Source organism: Mycteria americana, chromosome 24 (assembly GCF_035582795.1).
Source record: "Mycteria americana isolate JAX WOST 10 ecotype Jacksonville Zoo and Gardens chromosome 24, USCA_MyAme_1.0, whole genome shotgun sequence".
Lineage (NCBI taxonomy): Eukaryota > Metazoa > Chordata > Aves > Ciconiiformes > Ciconiidae > Mycteria > Mycteria americana.
This window is the reverse complement of record NC_134388.1, coordinates 5,307,121-5,326,481: the sequence shown is the minus strand read 5'-3', so window position 1 is coordinate 5,326,481 and position 19,361 is coordinate 5,307,121. Positions and strand designations below refer to the sequence as shown.

Genomic DNA, 19,361 nt, shown 5'->3' with positions numbered 1-19,361 from the left:
CCGATGGGCTCCATCCTGGCGCCCCAATTCCACCCCCAGCCCCGGGGACGCAGCGTGGGGATCTTGACACCCCCCTGCCCCCCCCCCCCCCCCCCCAGGGCACAGCCCCAGGCCGGGGAGCCATGGGATCCCCCCAACTCTTGCACCCACCTGGCAGCTTTCGGCTCTGCAACCCCAAAGGTGGGGGGCTCCACGGGGCCCCCTGCTCTCCCGCCTGCCGGCCGGGGCTCCCAGCCTCAGGAATCGCCTGGTGCTCCACGGTTGCTTACGGTGGAACTCCAGGAAATCCTCTGGCAGCGAGCGGGTCCCCCCCCTTCCCCAGCCAGGCTGGTCCCCGGGGGAGCCCCTCCGTCACCCCAATCCCACCCTGGCACCATGCGCTTCCAGGGACGGGGGGGGACCCGGCGGCGTCCCCGTCCTCGGGCAGCGGCGGGTGGCGGGAGCGTGTGGCCGCACGTATTCCGGGAGGGACACGGCTCAGGGGACCCCGATGGGACGTGGGGGACCCGAATGGGTCCTGGGGGTGCTGGCTGGGGCTGGCGATGGCGATGGGCGCCCTACGTGCGGCCGATGAGGTGCTGGCAGGGGATGGCGTGCGGGCAGCGCGGCAGGCAGGAAAGGCTCTTTCAACAGGAAGGAGTGGGAAGCGTGGCCGTAAATCAGCGAGCGGCAGCTGGTGATTAATCACTGCGTTTGGCACGTCCTGTGCCCGCCGCTGCGCCCCGGCCCCACGCCCCGGCGTGCCGAGGGGGCTCCGTGGCAGGATGGGGCTGCCGGGGCTCGGTGGTCAAGGGCTTCCCGCTCGCTCGGCCTCGCGCGCTTCCCGCTAGCCAGCGGGGAAAGCCCGGGGCCGGGGTTTGCCGGGGCTGGGTTTCCTGGCGGGGGCGATTGCAGCCCCCCGAAGGGGCACGTGAAGCTGGGACAGGATGTTCCCGCTCCCCATCCCCGTCGTGGCCTCTGCACTCCCCCCGTAGGCGTCCGAGCACACGTGCGGCGAGCTGTGTCAGTGCTCAGGGCCGGCTGTATTTACAGCTGCCAACCGCCCCGTCTCCAAGCGTATGGGTACGTGCGCAGGGGAGGTGAGCGTGCGGGAGGGGAAGAGCACGGGGGCTCGGAGAAGGGGACAGGGGAGGGTGGTCCTGGCCCCCGCCGTGCTGGCGGCTCCCCCAGGGCGGGCAGGGGGGGACGGCAGCGGTGCCGGCCGCTCGCTCCCGGTGGGGGTTTGCTGTCCATGCTGCGGGAAGCACCTCCTGGGCTTGTCCTCGAGCCCCTCGCCGCCGTTTTCCGTGTGCCGCTCGGCCGTTAGCCGCTGCGGAGATGGCAGGATCAGACCCCCGGCACCCTCTGCCCCCCCCCCCCCCCCCCCCCAGCCCGGCGGGCTCCCGTGCCCGGGCTCACCTGGGGTTCTTCAGGATGGACGTGTACTGCTCCATGATCTTCTGCACCGACCGCTGGATCTCCTCTGTGTTGATTTTGCCTGGCGGGATGGAGCAGCGGGGCCTGAGCCGGGCTGGGTGCCGGGGGGGACACGGACGCGGTGGCCCCCAGGGTGCCGGGGGGCTGGTCCCACAGCACATCCCCCCCCCCCAAGGACTCACCCATGTTCCCGAAGATGCCCTGGTTCCTCAGGACGTCCGCGTAGGAGCCGGTGCTGGTGAAGGGTCCCAGCCGCCCGCCGGCCCCCGGCGCCCGCGAGCCCGTGACGTCGAAGAAGGCGTCCATCTGCGGAGGAGAGCGGGCGGTGGCGGTCAGCGCCGGCACCGCTGCTTCACCTCTGGGTGAAGGGGGCCCGAGGGTGCTGCGGCGGCGGCGGCGGCGGCGGCTCGTCCCTGCCCGGGGTGCGCCGGCGGCCATGCAGAAGCAGGTGTGCGGGAGCGCGTTTGCAAAAGAGAACGCGCGTGCAAAAGAAAGCGCACGTGCAAAAAAGGTGCGTTTGCGGAAGTGCATGTGCAAAAGCAAGATGCACGTGCAGAATTGCGTGCGCAAAAGGAAGGTGCACGTGCAAAATTGCGTGTGCAAAAGGAAGGTGCACGTGCAAAATTGTGTGTGCAAAAGGAAGGTGCACGTGCAAAACTGTGCAAAAGCAAGATGCACGTGCAAAATTGTGTGCAAAGGCAAGATGCACATGCAAAATTGTGTGCAAAAGAAAGGTGTATGTGCAAAATTGTGTGCAAAAGGAAGATGCACGTGCAAAATTGTGTGCAAAAGAAAGGTGTATGTGCAAAATTGTGTGCAAAAGGAAGGTGCACGTGCAAAATTGCGTGTGCAAAAGCAAGATGCGCGTGCAAAATTGCGTGTGCAAAAGCAAGATGCGCGTGCCCGGCCTCGCGTGCTCCCGGCGTGGCCGCGGAGGGTGCCCGGGGAGCTCCCCGTGCCCCAGCAGCTCCCTCACCTTGGAGCCCATGCAGATGTTGAGCTGGTCCTTGAAGTACCCAGCCTGCGCGGCAGCTTTGCTCTTCTCCTCCAGCTCCTTCCCGAGCTGCTCCTTCTCCGCCAGCAGCTTCTTCTTCTCCTCCTGGCCACCCTTGACCTGTTTCTCCACATCCTGCAGCCGCTTCTCCAGCTCCTGCTTCTCCCCGGAGCAGTTGATGCGACACTGGAGCACGTTCATGTCGCAGACGCTTTTCCCCACGTATTTGGTCTCCCGTTCCTGCTGCCAGAGGAAAAGCGCTTCTGTCCGCTGCGTCAGCCAGGCGAGCCGGTCGTGGACGTCGTTGCAGCTGTACGGTCGGAGCATCTCCTTGATGCGCTGGAAGGTGTAGCTCATGTCGGACTTCAAGGAGCCGCACTCGTGCTTCTGCAGGTCCAGGTTCATCTTGGTGGACTCGCAGACGGCTCTGGTGGTGAGCAGGTCCCGCTGGCAGCTCTCCTGCTCCTGGGTGGCTTTGGTCAGCGTGGCACCCGCTTTGCGGCAGTTTTCCTCCAGCTCCTTCTTGGCCAAGGCTGTCTGGTCCGCTTGGCTCCGCAGCAACGCCTTCTCGGCTGCGGGGCGGACCACGGCGTGGGGTTGGGGTGCGTGGTTCTGCCCCCCGACTCCCACCCCGCATCTTGGGCTCACAACCCCTGCCTGGTCCGGGGAGGGGGAGGACCCCCTGCACAGGCTGCGGCGGGTCCCCGAGGGGTGCTGGGGGTCCCCGGGGGGCTGGGAGGGGGGTGTCCGGGGAGGGGGGGGGGGGGGGGTCCCTTACCGCTGCAGCTGGCGTTGATGAGGCTGATGGTCATGTGGCACTCGTCCAGCTTCGTCTTCTGGTAGAAGATGATCTTCATCATCTCCTGCAGCTGAGGTGCGGGGAGGAAGAGGAGGGGGGGGTCAGAGCGTCCCACAAGGACCCCTCTCCCCCCCCCCCGGCATCGCCTCGCTCCCCCCCGGGTGGTAGTAAGAGCGCTTGGGGGCTGGCGGGGGGCTGGGGAGGATGAGGAGGGGGGGCTGCGAGATTGGAACCCCCTCGGCCAGCGGTTGCCTCCGGGATGCCGGGGCTGAGAGCCCCCCGGGGCTGGGGGGGGCACGTCGGCATCACCAGCGGGCTCTGCCCCCCCCCCCCCGAACCCTCTCATCCATCCCTGCTGAAGCTTGCAGGGCTGAAGCGAGGTCCCGGCTCCTTGCATCCCCCAGCACCCATGGGTGGGTCGCTGCCCCCCGTACCGGGGAGGGGCTTCGCCTTCCCTCCCCGGGGAGGGGGGGGGGGGGCTCACCTTGGGGATGGAGTTGGGAGCCTGGGTGCTATTGCACTTCTCCAGGTCCCGCTGCACCTTCTGGGCGAGGGCCTGCAGCCCTTGTTTCTCCTTGAGGGTGGCGTTGAGGGTACGCGTCAGGTTGATGTTCCTCCCGCTGAGGGTGATGATCTTGGTGTAGCGATCCTGTAGCTGCTCCTCCAGCAGCCGGAGATGCGTGTCGGTGCCCGCCTGCGCGTTGCCGTACACCATGAACAGCACCAGCCCCAGGATGATGAGGAACTGGATGAGGGAGGTGAAGAGGAAGATATACTTCACGTAAAAACCACAGTCCCGCTTGGGCATCGCCTCCTTGGCTTCCAGACCAAACTTGGCCATGGCGTAGCTGCTCTTCTCCATCCCGCTGATGCTCTGTGCGTCCCGCCCCGCGGCAGCCCCTTTCAACGGGGCCACGCCGGGGCGGAGCTCGCTCCTGCCGCCGTGTTTATATTGCTCTATTTAATATTTCCTTCTGCTGGGCTCCTTCCTGCCTCTCCGGATGCCTCGGACCCGCCAGATTATCACAACCCGGCTTCTGTTTGCGGGAGAACTATTGTTCCCGGTTGCTAATGGATGAGGGCGAAGCCTGGGACCCTGCTCCCCCTCCCTGTGCCGGGGCCCGGCGCTCCCCCGGGACCAGCTCCCACCCCGAAATAGCCCCCGGCACGGCGGGCACGGGGGATGCCCGGGGAATGAGTCCCCGGGGGCAGGCGGGGTGGGCTGCGGCTGCCGGCGCTCGCCGGTGGGGTGATGGAGGAGGATGCCATCGCCCGCACTGGGGGCCCCGGGTTGGTCCCGGTGCCGCGTCCCCGTGGTGGGATGGTGGCACGCGACGTCACTGCCGGACCCCGCTGCTCGTCAGGTGGGTGACACGCAGGGACTGACGCTCCTCGTCTGCTCTCCCGCACCTTGCAGGCGGCTCGCGGGCAGGGTGAGGATGTGGCCGGGCCCTGGCTTGCAGGTAGGGTGGCAGCGGGCTGGGGCGGGTGACGCGGGGGATGACGCCACTGGCGGGAACCCGCGGCTGCGGCACCCGTGGGTGCTGTCACCCCGCAGAGCCCCCATCCTGCCGTGGGGCCTGGGGAGCCGCTCCTCATCTCTGTCCCCCCCGGCGGGGACATCTCTGCTGGGCAGAGAGCAGCCGGTGGAGGGGAGCGAGGGGCAAATCCAGACCTCTGCCTGCCCGCCTGCGGGACCACCGGGTGCCCAGGCTACCGAGGAAGCCCCGGCCGAGCACGTGGAGCGCGGGTGGCCCCGGCCCTGCGCGAGGACGGCCGCCCGTGCCAGCGTCGCTGCCGCGGCAGCTCAGCCCAGCCGCGCACGGGTGGAAAGAGCTGTGGGTTTGCAGCCGGCTCCTCCGTCCCGCTCCAGGGCTGGGGTCCCCTGGGCCCTGCGCCAGGCTGAGGGGGGAGCCTGGGGGGTGAGGGCTGGCTCGGGGACAGGCTGGGGACACGGGAGGGGCTCCTCGGCGCAGGGAAAAGGGGTTGCATCGGGTGTGGGCAGCACCATGGCAGGGACCGGAGGGAAGGGGGATGCTGCCCCTCCGACCCTCGGCGCTGGCGACCACAGATGGGGCGTCTGGGCTGAGCCGGACCACGGTCGGATCCTGGCCACGGCCGTTGCCGCCACGGCCGTTTTCACCCCGTCCCCATCCCGCAGGAGCCCTGGGCTGCGGTGGAGGGGCCGGCTGCACTCGGGATGCCCCCAGCTCTGCAGGATGCCCAGCCCGGGATGGAGGGGGGGGCTGGCTGGGGGGGCCGAGGTGTGGGGCCACGCCGGGCGCTGACCCCGAGCCGCTCGCTGTTTCCTGCCTTCTGGCTGCGCCGCGGTCCCTGGGGACCAGGAAGTGTCTGCGATGGCCGGGATGGTGTCGGTCCCGAATCCATTCTCAGCTACTGCCGTTTCCTTCCTGAGCTGCAAATAACGGTGAGTCACCCCCCCGGCCCCCCTCGCCAGCCCCGCTGCGGGGACGCTGCCGGGGCTCTGCCAGACCCTTGACCCCGGGACCCTGGCGTGCCGGTGGCTTCGTTGGTCGGATGCTCCCCTCTGGCAGCCCACCCCAAGGGCTCCCCGCAGCCTCCCGGGGTCACCGGGGACCCCGACGGGGCGTCCCCCCCCCCCTACCCCCGGCACTGCAGACCCTGCCTCCGTCCCATTTTCCAATTAACCTCCTGGCTGTAATGAATCCCTCCCGTGCCGAGGGCTGGCGCTGCGCTGAGGTCGGGCCGTGGGAATGGCTCTGCCCTGTCCCAAGCCGCTACGGGGCGGGGGGTCTGCACTTTGGGACCACCGGGTTTGGGGTGCGGGAAGAGGGTTGGTCCCGTGTGTCCCCCCCCTCCACGGGCTCCACAGCCTGGGGAGCCCCGACTTTCACCTCGAAAGCCGCCTGCCAGCACCTTCCCCGGCCCCCTGAGCCGGGGGGGTCCGGGGGGGTGATCCCCCCTGGGGCTTGCAGGCAGCTGGAGGCCGGATGCCTGTGCACGGCCTGCCTGCCCTCTGCACAGGATACCGCGGCGGCGGCGGCAGGAAAATCTGCAACTTTCCTGGAAACCTCCTTCAAAGTGGATCAAAGATGTTGGGAAGCGACTGCAAAAGAGCAGCAGCTCCTGATCCCCGTCCCCCCCCCCCCCCCCCGCCTCCCCGCCTCGGCCCGGCGTCCCTGGCTGGGTCCCCTCGGGGTCCCCGGCAGAGCCGGGTCCTGCCGGGGCAGCCGCTGGGCACCGCGGGGGCAGCCCTGGTTGAAGCCCTGGGGGCGGCTGGGCTTGGGGGGCTGGCTGGGCTTGTGGGGGGCTGGCTGGGCTTGGAGGGGGACGGCTGGGCTTGGGGGGGACGGCTGGGCTTGGGGGGGGATGGCTGGGCTTGTGGGGGGCTGGCTGGGCTTGGGGGGGGCTGGCTGGGCTTGGGGGGATGGCAGGGCTTGGGGGGGGATGGCTGGGCTTGGGGGGACGGCTGGGCTTGGGGGAGATGGCTGGGCTTGGGGGGAACGGCTGGGCTTGGGGGGGATGGCTGGGCTCGGGGGGAACGGCTGGGCTTGGGGGGGGATGGCTGGGCTTGGGGGGGGCTGGCTGGGCTTGGGGGGACGGCTGGGCTTGGGGGGGACGGCTGGGCTTGTGGGGGACGGCTGGCCTTGGGGGGGGCTGGCTGGGCTTGGGGGGACGGCTGGGCTTGGGGGGGACAGCTGGGCTTGGGGGGGGCTGGCTGGGCTTGGGGGGGACGGCTGGGCTTGGGGGGGGATGGCTGGGCTTGGGGGAGATGGCTGGGCTTGGGGGGGACGGCTGGGCTTGGGGGGGGCTGGCTGGGCTTGGGGGGGACAGCTGGGCTTGGGGGGGGATGGCTGGGCTCAGGGGGATGGCTGGGCTTGTGGGGGGCTGGCTGGGCTTGGTGGGGGGCTTGCTGGGCTCAGGGGAACAGGGGGACGGCCGGGCTGGTGGCACAGGGAGACATCCCAGTGAGCAGAGCAGCCTTTATTGCCCAAACGCCCTCCCAGTCTTCCCAGTTTCTGGAGCACGCTGGGAAGGTGGCATTAAAGCCTGGAGCTGATGAAAGAGCAGCTCCAAGCGCTCGGTGGGGAAACCATCCCTTGGTGGAGCTAAAACTCTGCCCAAAAGTTGGACGACCGACCCCCCCGGTCCTGCCGTCCTGCTGCGGCGGTGGCATCGGGCCACCCGGCAGGATGGGGACACGTGGCAGCACCACGATAGGCGGCAGGATGAGGACACGTGGTGGCATCAGGACACGGTGGCGTCAGGACGCACGGCAGCATCGCGACAGACGGCAGGACGGGGACACACGGTGGGATCAGGACGGCTGGTGACCACCAGCATCGTTCATCTGGATGCGCTTGGCTCCGCTCGGACGCGGCCGGGGCTGAGCCGCTGCTGGGTCCCAGTGCTAAGGGACGTGTGGGACTGGGAATAATGGGCTCAGCGGGGCGGGGGGGACCCGGCCGCCAGCCCCCGGCAGGAAGGGGGTCGGGGAAGGGGGGGTTGCAGGGCTTCAGCCCTTCCTGCAAAAGAGGAGAGGGCAGGGAGTGAGTCCTGCTCCCCTGGGGACACCGGTGACGACGGCACGTGCTGGGAAGCGTGCCCGTGAGCACCCGGGCTGGCTGCGCCGGTGAAGCCCCCTCCCCGGCCCGATGCCATCTCCCCCCACCCCGCAGCCACGCAGGCAGGGAGCACCCACAGAAAGTACCGGGACGGGGGGCACCTGCGCCCGGTCGCTCGGTCCCTCGCCCGCCGCCGCAGCGCGTCGACCTCGGCCGCGTAGTCCCGCCTGCGGTGAGAGCGAAGCCGCGTCGGGGGGGGGTCCCCCTGCCCCGGGATGGGGGACGGAGGGTCCCCGTGGGGAGGGATGGGGATGGGGCTGGAGGGTTGGGATGAGGCTGGGTGTGGGGCTGGATGCTCTGGGGTGCCCAGCCCGCGGCGGGGGACGAGGACCTTACAGGGCGGCCTCGAGCTCTTTCTGCCGGGCCTCGCACTGCTCCCCCCGCGCCCGCAGCGCTCGCCGCTGCTCCACCGCCTCCTCCAGCCGCTGCCGCAGCCCCAGCACCTGCTCCTCGCCCCGCGCCAGCTCCTCTGCGGGACGAAGGGGACAGTGGTGGGGTCACCCCAAACCCCGGCACCCCAAACCCGAGCCTGCCCCACCACGCGTTGCCCCCCCAAAGGGCGTGCGGCTGCGGGACCCCCCGCCCCCCCCCCCCCCCCCAGGGTGGGCTCCTTGCACGGGGTGGGGGAGGACCTGCGCTCCGTGCCGCTGCTCCCAGGGGACGGATGGAGGGATACAGCGTCCAGACAGACCTCACCTTGCAGAGCCGCCTTGCCGCCGGCCAGCTCAGCCCGCTCGCGCCGCAGGGCCAGCACCTCGTCCCCCAGCGCCGTCGCGTTGGCCTCCAGCGTGGCCTGGGGAGAGGGGACACGGCGGCGTGGGGACGGGGGGTGGGCAGTGTCCTCCCGTCTCTTCATCTGCTGCCGAAGGCCTCCTCACCACCTCCCCGTGTCCCCAAGCTGTCCCCATGCTCCTGGTGGCCTTAGGTGTCGTCCCCCCCCCCCCGTCACGTTTCTCGAAGGGGTAGGGACACGGCTTTGGGGAAAAATCCCTCTTCCCTGGAGGGATGGCTCAGCCTGAGCTTGGTGAGGATGCTGGTGCACCAGGGATGTCACGGGAGTCCCGCGCCACTCAAGCTCCCCGTGGGTGACATCCCCGGTGCCTGGGAGGGGACAGGGCTCCCCCCAGCTGGGTCCCCAAGAGGCTGCATAGCCCAGCCCCGTTCCCGGCGCCAGCCCTGGGAAGCCAGAGCACTTTTCCAGCCTCTCCGGGCCATTGTTCAGCCGGATGAGCCCGGAGGGGCGGCGGGACCCGGCTCTTCCTCCGGACTGCGGCCGCGGCGCTGGGGCCAGGCCCTTTCCCAGCCGGGGCCACAGCTAAAAATACCTGGGAGGAGAGAAACGGCAGCTCCGCACCGGCTCCGGCCTCCGCTGCTGCTTTGGGACGGGGTAATTATATGTGTGCGGAGCAGCTCGGTCACGGCTAAGAATAGCTGGCCCTGGCTGGGCACGGGCACCCGGGCAGGGAGACAGCGGGACCGGGGCTGTGCCGAGGGACCGGGAGCAGCCGGGGCTCCCCTTTTGGGGCGTCCCATGCAGGACGGCGGCCGTGCACCCCCAGGGTGCTGCCAGTCCCCCCCTCTCCCCGGGCTGCCTCTCCCCCGCTTCCCGGCTCCTCTTTGCGTCCCGGCCTTTGCTCTCCGGGGGTTGCCCGTCCGCAGCAACTTTCCCGTCGGCGCTGGGGCTTTCCACGAGCCTGGTCAAAACCCTCCCGGGGACAAGGCAGCAAGACCGGGCACAAACCACCCTGGTCTTGGCTACTGAGCTCCCGCAGAAACCCTCCTCTCCGCCCCAGCATCCCTCTCCCCTTGCATGCAGCTGGGTGGCCGAGGACCCCCCCGTCCCCATCCCTGCCAGCACCTAGGACCCCCCCCCCACCCCGTCCCCATCCCTGCCAGCACCTACCGCCCGCTCCCGGCAGGATGCCAGGCTGGCGTTGAGCTTCTTGCCGTCACCGCGGGCCTGGGTGATCTCCCGCCGCAGAGCGTCCTCCGCCCGTGCGCCCGCTGCCGCTGCCCGCTGCAGCCGGGCTCGCTCCCGCTCCAGCTCGGCCAAGCGATTCCCCAGCTCCCGGCTCTCGTTGGCCGCCCGTTCCCGGCAGCCCCGCAGTTTCCCCACCACCTCTGAGCGCCACACCATCACCGCCACCGAGACCGTCACCGCCGCCACCAGCACCAGCAGCACCGCGCACAGTCCCAGCACCTTCAGGGTGGCCTTGGGCACGGCGGGGTCCATGCTGGAGGGGGACACGGGGCCGCTCGCCCGCTCCGGTGGCGGCTGCCCGGGATGTGCCGGTGTCCCCGGGGCAGGTCGCTCCCTGGGTTGCTGTAATTGCCGCGTGTGTGTTTTTTCTCACCAAACACCGCTTTGGGCTGCGGTTTCTCCCAGGTCACAGCCCAGAATAGATTTTGTTTGTGCTGGAGGTGGGAGGATGCTCTGCCCCCGCGCCCGGCCGTGGGTCACAACGGCGGGGATGAGCGGGGATGCGGTTGGGGTCCAGTGGGTGCTGGGGATGCCGAGGCTGCCATCTGCCCAAGGGGTTTCTGGAGCAGCCCCTTGTCCCCACCGCGCAGCAAAGTTGGGTCTCCAGGTCCCCAAGAGCTGCTGGAGCAACGAAACACTGGATTTTCACAAGGTTTTATTGGAAATTGGTTATAAATCACCCAACCGTGGAATGCCCGCGGACCCCTCAACTCGAGGCAGCCCTGCACAGTGCTACATGTCTGTCCCCTCATGCCCATGCCCTGTCCCCTCCCTCACCCTGGGCACAGCCCTTGGTGGCCGGAGGGAAATCGTCTCCCCAGGGACGTCTCCGGGAGTTTGGCAAGCAGAGAGCGCAGGGGGGTGTAGGGCAGCGTAGGCGGTCCCGGGCCGAACAGGCACCAGGCTCCTGCAACGGGCACTGTGCCCGCTGCCACCCCCAGACCCCGCCGGGCTGGATGGGGACGGTCCCTCCTCGCCCCACGCCGGGGGACAGGGAATCAGGGGGACCCATGTTCCTGCTGCTTCAGGCTCGCAAGAGGAGCATCCCGGGGAGGAGGAGAGCCAGGAGGCTGAGGGACGTGGCTGGGAGCCTGTTCCCACCCGAGTGCTGGCTCCTCATGTCCTGGAGCTGCTTCTCCAGGCGCTGGTTCTGCAGCTGGAGCTCGTCCCTGGGGGAGGACAGCGAGAGTCGGTGACCGAGCGTGGGGCTGGGGGTGGCGAGGGGGAGCGGGGGGCTCACCGGCTGCTCTGCAGGTCCTCCAGCTGCTGCTGCTGCTGGGCCACCTTTGCCTTGAGAGCCTTGTTCTCCTCTGCAGGGAGGTGACAGCAGGTGGGGATCAGGGTGTCCCAGGGGACAGGGACGAGGGTGACCCAGGGGACGGGCATCAGGGTGTCCCAGGGGACAGGGATGAGGGTGTCCCAGGGGACGGGGATGAGGGTGACCCAGGGGACGGGCATCAGGGTGTCCCAGGGGACAGGGACGAGGGTGACCCAGGGGACAGGGACGAGGGTGACCCAGGGGACGGGCATCAGGGTGTCCCAGGGGACGGGGATGAGGGTGACCCAGGGGACGGGGATCAGGGTGTCCCAGGGGACAGGGACGAGGGTGACCCAGGGGACAGGGATGAGGGTGACCCAGGGGACGGGCATCAGGGTGTCCCAGGGGACGGGGATGAGGGTGACCCAGGGGACGGGGATCAGGGTGTCCCAGGGGACAGGGACGAGGGTGACCCAGGGGACAGGGATGAGGGTGACCCAGGGGACGGGCATCAGGGTGTCCCAGGGGACGGGGATGAGGGTGACCCAGGGGATGGGGAACAGGGTGTCCCAGGGGATGGGGATCAAGATGACCAAGGGGACAGGGATGAGGGTGTCTCAGGGGACGAGGATGGAGGTGTCTCAGGGGACAAGGATCAGGGTGTCCTAGGGGACAGGAATGAGGGTGACCCAGGGGACGGGGATCAGGGTGTCCCAGGGGACAGGGATCAAGATGTCTCAGGGGATGGGGGTCAGGGTGAGCTAGGGGATGGGGATCAGGGTGACCCAGGGGACAGGGATGAGGGTGACCCAGGGGACGGGGATCAGGGTGTCCCAGGGGACAGGGATGAGGGCGACCCAGGGGACGGGGATCAAGATGACCAAGGGGACAGGGATGAGGGTGTCTCAGGGGATGAGGATGGAGGTGTCTCAGGGGACAAGGATCAGGGTGTCCCAGGGGATGGGGCTCAAGGTGACCGAGGGGACAAGGATCAGGGTGTCCCAGGGGACAGGGATGAGGGCGACCCAGGGGATGGGGAACAGGGTGTCCCAGGGGATGGGGATCAAGATGACCAAGGGGACAGGGATGAGGGTGACCCAGGGGACGGGGATCAGGGTGTCCCAGGGGACAGGGATCAAGATGTCTCAGGGGACGGGGATCAGGGTGACCCAGGGGACAGGGATGAGGGTGTCCCAGGGGACAGGGATGAGGGCGACCCAGGGGATGGGGAACAGGGTGTCCCAGGGGATGGGGACCAAGATGACCAAGGGGACAGGGATGAGGGTGTCTCAGGGGACGAGGATGAAGGTGTCAGGGGAAGGGGATCAGGGTGTCTCAGGGGATGGGCATGAGGGTGACCCAGCGGACGGGGATCAGGGTAGCCCAGGGGCCGATGCCCGTGCCCACACCCCCTGCACGCCGCACCGTGCCCAGGACTCACCTTGCAGCTGGGTTACCCTGCCGAGCTCCCGCTCCAGCTCCGAGGCTTTCCCCTCCAGCGCACCCTGAGCACAGGCAGAGGGAAAGGGCTGGAGGCTCCGGCTCGGGCACTGCCTCGCACCAGCCAAACGCAGCCAATTTGGGGCTGGGGGCTGCAGGTTTTCCCGTGGGGTCTTGGCCCCCCGCCCGCCAGCAGCACCCTGGCACCCACCAGCTGCTTGCTGCAGCCGTCCCACTGCCCGCGGGCTTCGGCGAGGGACCGGTTGGTGACGGCCACCACCTCCTCCAGCTGTGCCAGCCTCGCCGAGCAGTTCCCCGCCATCACGGAGCCCGCGGCCGGCTGGCAGAGCACGGCGGGGAGGGTTGCCACCAGCACCACGACGACCACCCCGAGGGCCACGGCCACGTACGTCTTCCAACGCCGCTTGTGCGGGGGCAGCCGGCAGCCCTCCATCCTGCCTGTGCTGCCCTGGCTGGGCAAAAACACACGGGGCTGAGAGGGGGCTCGAGGTTTGCGCCAAAATCGAGCCGTTTCGTTTCTCCCGCAGTGAGACTTTCCAGGAAATCATGTGGTTCGTGAGCACGCAGCACCCGGGGAGTTGAACGGCCACTGGGCTGCCGGCGTCTGTCACGGGGCTGCGCCGTGCCCCTGCCTGCACCGGGGCTGGTACCGGCAGGGCTGGGGCAGACGCCGCGGGGGGACATGCCTTCTGCAGGGGGTCACCCCGGCCCCGTGTCCCGGGGAGTGGGGGGACAGAGCCGGGGGGCCGGGGGTGCCATGGAGCTGGCAGTGGGGCCAGTGCCCACGGCGAGGGGGGACGCGACAGGGACGAGCATCCCCAGGGCAGGGGGTAACGGGGGTGTGGAGGGCCTGGGGGGTGAAAATGGGGTACCCGGAGCATGGAGTGCTTGGGGTATGGGGGATTTAGGGGTGTGGGGTACTCGGGGTATGGGGTACTCAGTGTATGGGGGATTTAGGGGTGTGGGGGATTTGGGGTATGGGGTACTCGGGGTATGGGGTACTCGGGGTATGGGGGATTTAGGGGTGTGGGGGATTTGGGGGTATGGGGTACTCAGGGTGTGGGGTATTTAGGGGTATGGGGGATTTGGGGTATGGGGTACTCAGGGTATGGGGTACTTGGGGGATGGGGGATTTGGGGGTATGGGGTACTCGGGGTGTGGGGTACAGGCGTACCCAGGGTGTGGGGTGCCTGGGTGGGGGGTTACAGGGTAGGTGGTACCAGTCTGCAAACCCTTCTGCAGCACAGCCCCCCCCAGCCCAGTTCTGCCCAGCACGGCTGCCCCGGCTCCGGCCGGGCAAAGGGGCTCTGCTGGGGCCGGGCTCCAGCCCCGGCGTCTGGCAAGCGCTCGGCCCCGTGGCGTCCTCTCCGGTCCAGGCTTTGACGGGGCGTCCCCATCCAGAACGCTCCTCGGCTGCCGTTCAGGAGGGGGTTTAGAGGGGGGAAGAGCTGGCGAGGGGAGCAGGGAGGTTAAAGGGTGGGGAAGGGCTGCGAGCCCTCGCTCCCGGCCTTGGGGAGCATCGCGGTGCAGCCACCGCACGGGCCGGTTTTCGGGAGGCCGGGAGCGGGGCTGAGCCGGCGCCCGCGCTGCTTCTGTCGGGGAGAAATTGGAAACGCTCTTTTTTTTTCCGGGAGTTGTGCTAAAATCCTGGGGGTTTTAATGTTTTTCCCGCTGGCGGTTCTCGGCAGGGAAACGGCCCCCGAGCAAAGGCAACGTGGCCCATCCGTGGCTGCCCCAAAGGACCCCGAAACGCTCGGGGGGACGGGGAGCGGGGCCTGCCCAGGTCCTGTCCCTGCCGCCGTGTGGGGCTGGGAGGAGGTGGGGGGAGCGGGATGGGGGTACGGGATGTGGGATGTGCTGTTTGGGTACGGGATCCGTGACGTAGGATGCGGGATGTGGATATGGGATGCGGGCTATAGGGTGTGAGGTATAGGATGCAGGGTGTGGGATACGGGATGCGGGATATGGGATGCAGGATACGGGGTGCTGGATATGGGATATAGGATGTGGGAATGTGGGATATAGGATATGGGATGCAGGATTTGGGATATGGGATGCGGGAATACGGGATATGGAATATGGGAGATGGGGTATGGGTTGCGGGCTATAGGGTGTGAGGTATAGGATGCAGGGTACGGGATACGGGATGCAGGATATGGGATGCGGGGCACGGGATATGGGATGCGGGAATATGGGATATGGAATATGGGAGATGGGGGATGGGGTATGGGATATGGGATATAGGATGCAGGATATGGGATATAGGATGCAGGATATGGGATGCGGGATATGGGATGCAGGAATATGGTATTTGGGATATGGGATATGGGATGCAGGATATGGGATGCTGGATGCGGGATATGGGGTGCAGGAATATGGGATATGGGATATGGGATGCAGGATATGTGATATGGGATATGGGATATGGGATATGGGATGCAGGATATGGGATGCTGGATGCAGGATGTGGGATGCAGGAATATGGGATATGGGATGCAGGCTATGTGATATGGGATATGGGATATGGGATATGGGATGCGGGATATGGGATGCTGGATGCGGGAATATGGGCTATGGAATATGGGCGATGGGATATGGGATGCGGGACGCAGAGTGTGGGATGCGGGGTAGCTGGGGATGTCACCGTGCCTGACACCGACACCAGAGCTGATCACCCCAATAAATCCCAGTCTGCCCAGGGTGGTGCCTGCCGGGAGCAGCCCGGGCCAGGTCGGAGCCAGGGGGTCGGGGGGGGGTCCTGCTGTCGCAGTTTCCGCAGCCAGCTCCGTGCCAGTGCTACCGTCCCTGCCACCACGACTGTGCCGGGGAGCCGGCACCCCCGGCAGAGATCCCTGGCAGGGGCAACCCAGCCCCAGGGATGCTCCGGCTGCATCCTGGCATGCGGAGACCGCGGCCACCGCCTCACCTTTCCTCCTCCCAGCTCCAGAAATAGCTGTTCCACTTAGTATTTTTATGCCGCTGCTTCATGTGATATAAAAAGCAATGGCTGTGAAATTAAAAACACACAAAATATTTACCAAACTTCAAGTTTTTGAGTCAGATTTTTCGACATCTGGAGAATTAAAAGGCTCTGGCAGATTCGGTGAGCTGCCAGTGCAAAGGCTTTAAATATGTTGTTATTATTATTTATGGTCTGGAACCTGAAGAGGAACGAAGGCCAAAGGTTTCAAAAATAGCTTGCAAAACGGGAATGGATGTTTTTTCCAGAACCAGCTCACTTTGAACAGCAAGATATTGAGATGCAACTCAAAAAAATATAGCTAAAAAGCAACTGGGAGAGGAATGTGCATCGTCGAGGGCTGCCCTGAAGCCGCCCCGGCGCGGCGGAGCTCGGCCGTCCCCGTGGCGTCCTGGCTCGGGCTCGCTTCAGAGCGCGTGTCCGTGCTCCCGGCAGCCCCCTCCCTCTTCCCGCTGTTTTCCCCCCAAATCCTGGCTTCCAATGGCCCCTTTCCCGGGGGGGACACAGCGATAGCCCCCGGTGCCCCCGTTTTGGGAGGGGTCGGGGGTCTCTTGCCTCCCGCTTGTCCGTGTTCGAGGACCGTTTGTTTTCCTCCTCCGGCAGGTCGTCCGGAGGGAGCGCCGGGAGCGGAGCAGCGTCTCTTGGCCAGACGGCCTGGAATTCGGCAGCTGGATCCGACCCGGCCCTGCCATCACGGCAGAGACGGGAGAGCTGGCACCTCCTGTGTCCCCCCGCAGCCGGGCGCCCGGCGATGCTCCGGATGCCCGGGGATGCTCCAGTTTGGGGTCCCCAGAGATGCTGGGGTTTGGGGTCCCCGGGGATGCTCCGGTTTGGGGTCCCTGGGGATGCTCTGGATGCTTGAGGATGCTCCGGTTTGGGGTCCCCAGAGATGCTGGGGTTTGGGGTCCCCGGGGATGCTCTGGATGCCTGAGGATGCTCCGGTTTGGGGTCCTCAGGGATGCTGGGGTTTGGGGTCCCCAGAGATGCTGGGGTTTGGGGTCCCTGGGGATGCTCTGGATGCCTGAGGATGCTCCGGTTTGGGGTCCCTGGGGATGCTGGGGTTTGGGGTCCCCGGGGATGCTCCGGTTTGGGGTCCCTGGGGATGCTCCAGTTTGGGGTCCCCAGAGATGCTGTTGTTTGGGGTCCCTGGGGATGCTCTGGATGCCTGAGGATGCTCCAGTTTGGGGTCCCTGAGGATGCTCCGGTTTGGGGTCCCTGAGGATGCTCTGGTTTGGGGTCCCCAGGGATGCTCCAGTTCAGGGCAGGGGGTGGAGGAGATGCCTCCGCACCCCCTGGGGCTGGAGCCCTGGGCAGGATGCGGCCCCTGAAGCAGCAGTGCTGGGTGTGGTGCAAAGGAGCGAAGCCAGCGAGGAGGGGACGCGCGGGGGGGGGGACATTTTTGGGCTGCCAGGGGCCGGGGCCGGCACACGGGGGCAGCTCCTGCCGCGGCGGTGATGCTCCGTGCCCCGCTCAGCCCTCACCCCAGGGCCTGGCCCCGGGGAGGTGTCGGGCAGCGTGGCCCCCCCAGCCCCTCGGGGGGGCTGAGAGGGGGGTCCCGGGCAGGCCCAGCGCCTCTGCTTTTCCCTTTCATCCCTTGCCTGCGCCTGTTCCCTTTCAGCCTGAAACGTGGGTTTCTCTCCTATTTTGGTTTGGCTTTTCGGCTGGTTTCTTTTATTATTTTAATTTAGGCACTGTCATTATATTTTCCATTATTTAAAAAAAAGAAAGAAAGCGAGCAGCTTCCCAAGGCGCTTTCCAGCTCCCGGCTGCTGCTCAGAGCAGCTTTTGTTCCTGGCCAGCACCGGGACGTGCTTGTGGGGTGCAGCGTGGCGGCACCCCCTTCCTGCTGCCCGTGCCCCGGCTCCCTCCTCCCCACGGGGCCAGCGGGGATTTTGGGGGGACTCATCCCAATGTGGGGATAATGTTGGGGGGGGGGGGGGGGGGCTAAGCCAACGGCAGCCCCATCCTCGCCACGGGGGCCCCAACAGCACCGAAGGACGTGCCGATGTGCCGGCACACAGTCCTGCTCATTTACATTGGGCTCCGGCCATCCCGAATTGCTGGTGGGGTGGGACGGGAGCTGCCGGCTCCCCGGCTCCTTTCTCCCTTCCCCGCTTTGCTATTCCCTTTTGGCGGGGGTCTGGGGGTAACAAGAAGCAGCTGAACCCACCCCGCTCATCCCCACGGGGATATGCATCCCGCACGGAGACGGGCTCTCGCCGTGCCCACTCGCCTGCGCCCCACGGCCCCGCTGCCGGGGAGCCGTCCCGCGACGTTTCCATCCCCGTCTCTGCCCCCCGGGCACTGTCGGAGCCGGATGGACCCTCCAGCGCTGGGTGCAGGCAGCGTTGCATCCGCACCGAGCCCACCCCGAAACCCGCAGCCAGCACCCAACGCGCCCCATCGCTTGCCCAAAGCCGTGGCGGAGGGGGGGGCCGAGGGGATCCTTGCTCGGGCCCCAGCCTCCCACCTGCCGGCCGCGGAGCTGAGCCGGGAGCATCGCTCGTGCCAAGGGCCTGAGAAGGCCAAAAAAAGGGCGGTTTCGCCCCCAAAGTCGTTGCGTTGCAGGAAACCCCTCTGTGCTCTCCATCCTGCAACCTGCAGGTCCAGCACCGGGGTCCCTGCGGGGGTCCCCCCCCCCCAGCCCCCTGGGAACCCCCCTCCAGAGCCGCCGTGGGTCGCGCAGAGCCGCGTGCCGGTGGTTTCTGCTAACGATTACAAGAATTAGAGAGAAAACCGGCCCAGCTGGCAGCCTCGGACGCTCAGCCGCGTAATCAGCCCGGGCTGGACTGCGAGGCTCAGCATCGCCTGGAAGCCGGGAGGGGCCGGGGGGTTATTTTGGTACCCGATGATGCTCCGCAGCACACGGCTGGGGTGCAGGTCTGGCCGGCCCCGGCCAGCACGGGGGGGCATTCGGGGCTGGGGTCGGGACCAAGGGGCTCCTTGTCCCTGGGGCTGGAGGACGCGGGACCCTCGGGACGGGGTCTGTGGGTTCGGCTCCTGCGCGGAGGGTCCCACGCCCGGGGAGGAGCGGCGGGAGGATTTTGGCTGCAGCCCCCGGCCCGGCCCCTGACCTCAGGCAGGTTTCCAGCCCTCGGGAATGCGGGGCTGGGCTGGACACCCAGTACGGACCTCCCGCAAACCCAGCGCGTCCCCGCGCGTGTGCCCCTGGCTCCTTCTCGGTGTCCCTGGGGTCAGGGGGAGCCCCTGGCCACCCCCTTGGCTCTCCCTGCACCCATCTCCCCCCGCCCCAGCCCCCAGAGCCCGGAGAACCCCGTGGCACGATGCCGGAGGTCCCGGCCGGCGCTGGGACGGGATCCGGCGAGACGGAGCAAGGCGCAGCGGTGAGCACAAGGGGTTGCAAACAGGGGTCTCATTTTCTGTCTCATTTTTTCGCCCCATTTTTTCTTCCTGACGCCATAAATAGCAGCAAAGCTGCAGGAGCTGCTTCCATCTGCCCTGCCCGCGCAGCTGCCTCCAACCAAGCCAACCAGATGGCGGAAAACAATCCTGCCCGCTGGCCATCCCCCCGGGCCTGCCGGTGCCGCCGCCAGCGCTGCCCGCAGGGGAGCACCCGCCGGCCTTCCCCCATGGCAGGGGACGTGGCTCCCGGTGGGGCAGCTCCCAGCACCCAGGGACAGGCAGCACCCAGGAGCAGGCAGCTCTCAGGCACAGGCAGCACCCAGGGACAGGCAGTGTCCACGGACAAGCAGCACCCAGGAGCAGGCAGCACCCATGGACAGGCAGCACCCAGGAGCAGGCAGCACCCAGGAGCAGGTAGCTCTCAGGGACAGGCAGCACCCAGGGACAGGCAGCACCCAGGGACAAGCAGCACCCAGGAGCAGGCAGCACCCATGGACAGGCG

General features: G+C 67.6%; 1 protein-coding gene across 1 annotated transcript; it reads right to left on the bottom strand.

Annotated features, from left to right (window-relative positions):
• Positions 1–1,084: 1,084 nt before the first annotated feature.
• Positions 1,085–4,071, bottom strand: PLVAP (plasmalemma vesicle associated protein). The gene is made up of 6 exons (XM_075524264.1): positions 3,694–4,071; positions 3,189–3,279; positions 2,393–2,982; positions 1,599–1,722; positions 1,399–1,477; positions 1,085–1,309 (listed from the first exon to the last, which is right to left on the bottom strand). Exons 1-6 carry the CDS (start codon positions 4,069–4,071, stop codon positions 1,303–1,305), a joined length of 1,269 nt encoding a protein of 422 aa, XP_075380379.1. The 3' UTR covers positions 1,085–1,302.
• Positions 4,072–19,361: the final 15,290 nt, after the last annotated feature.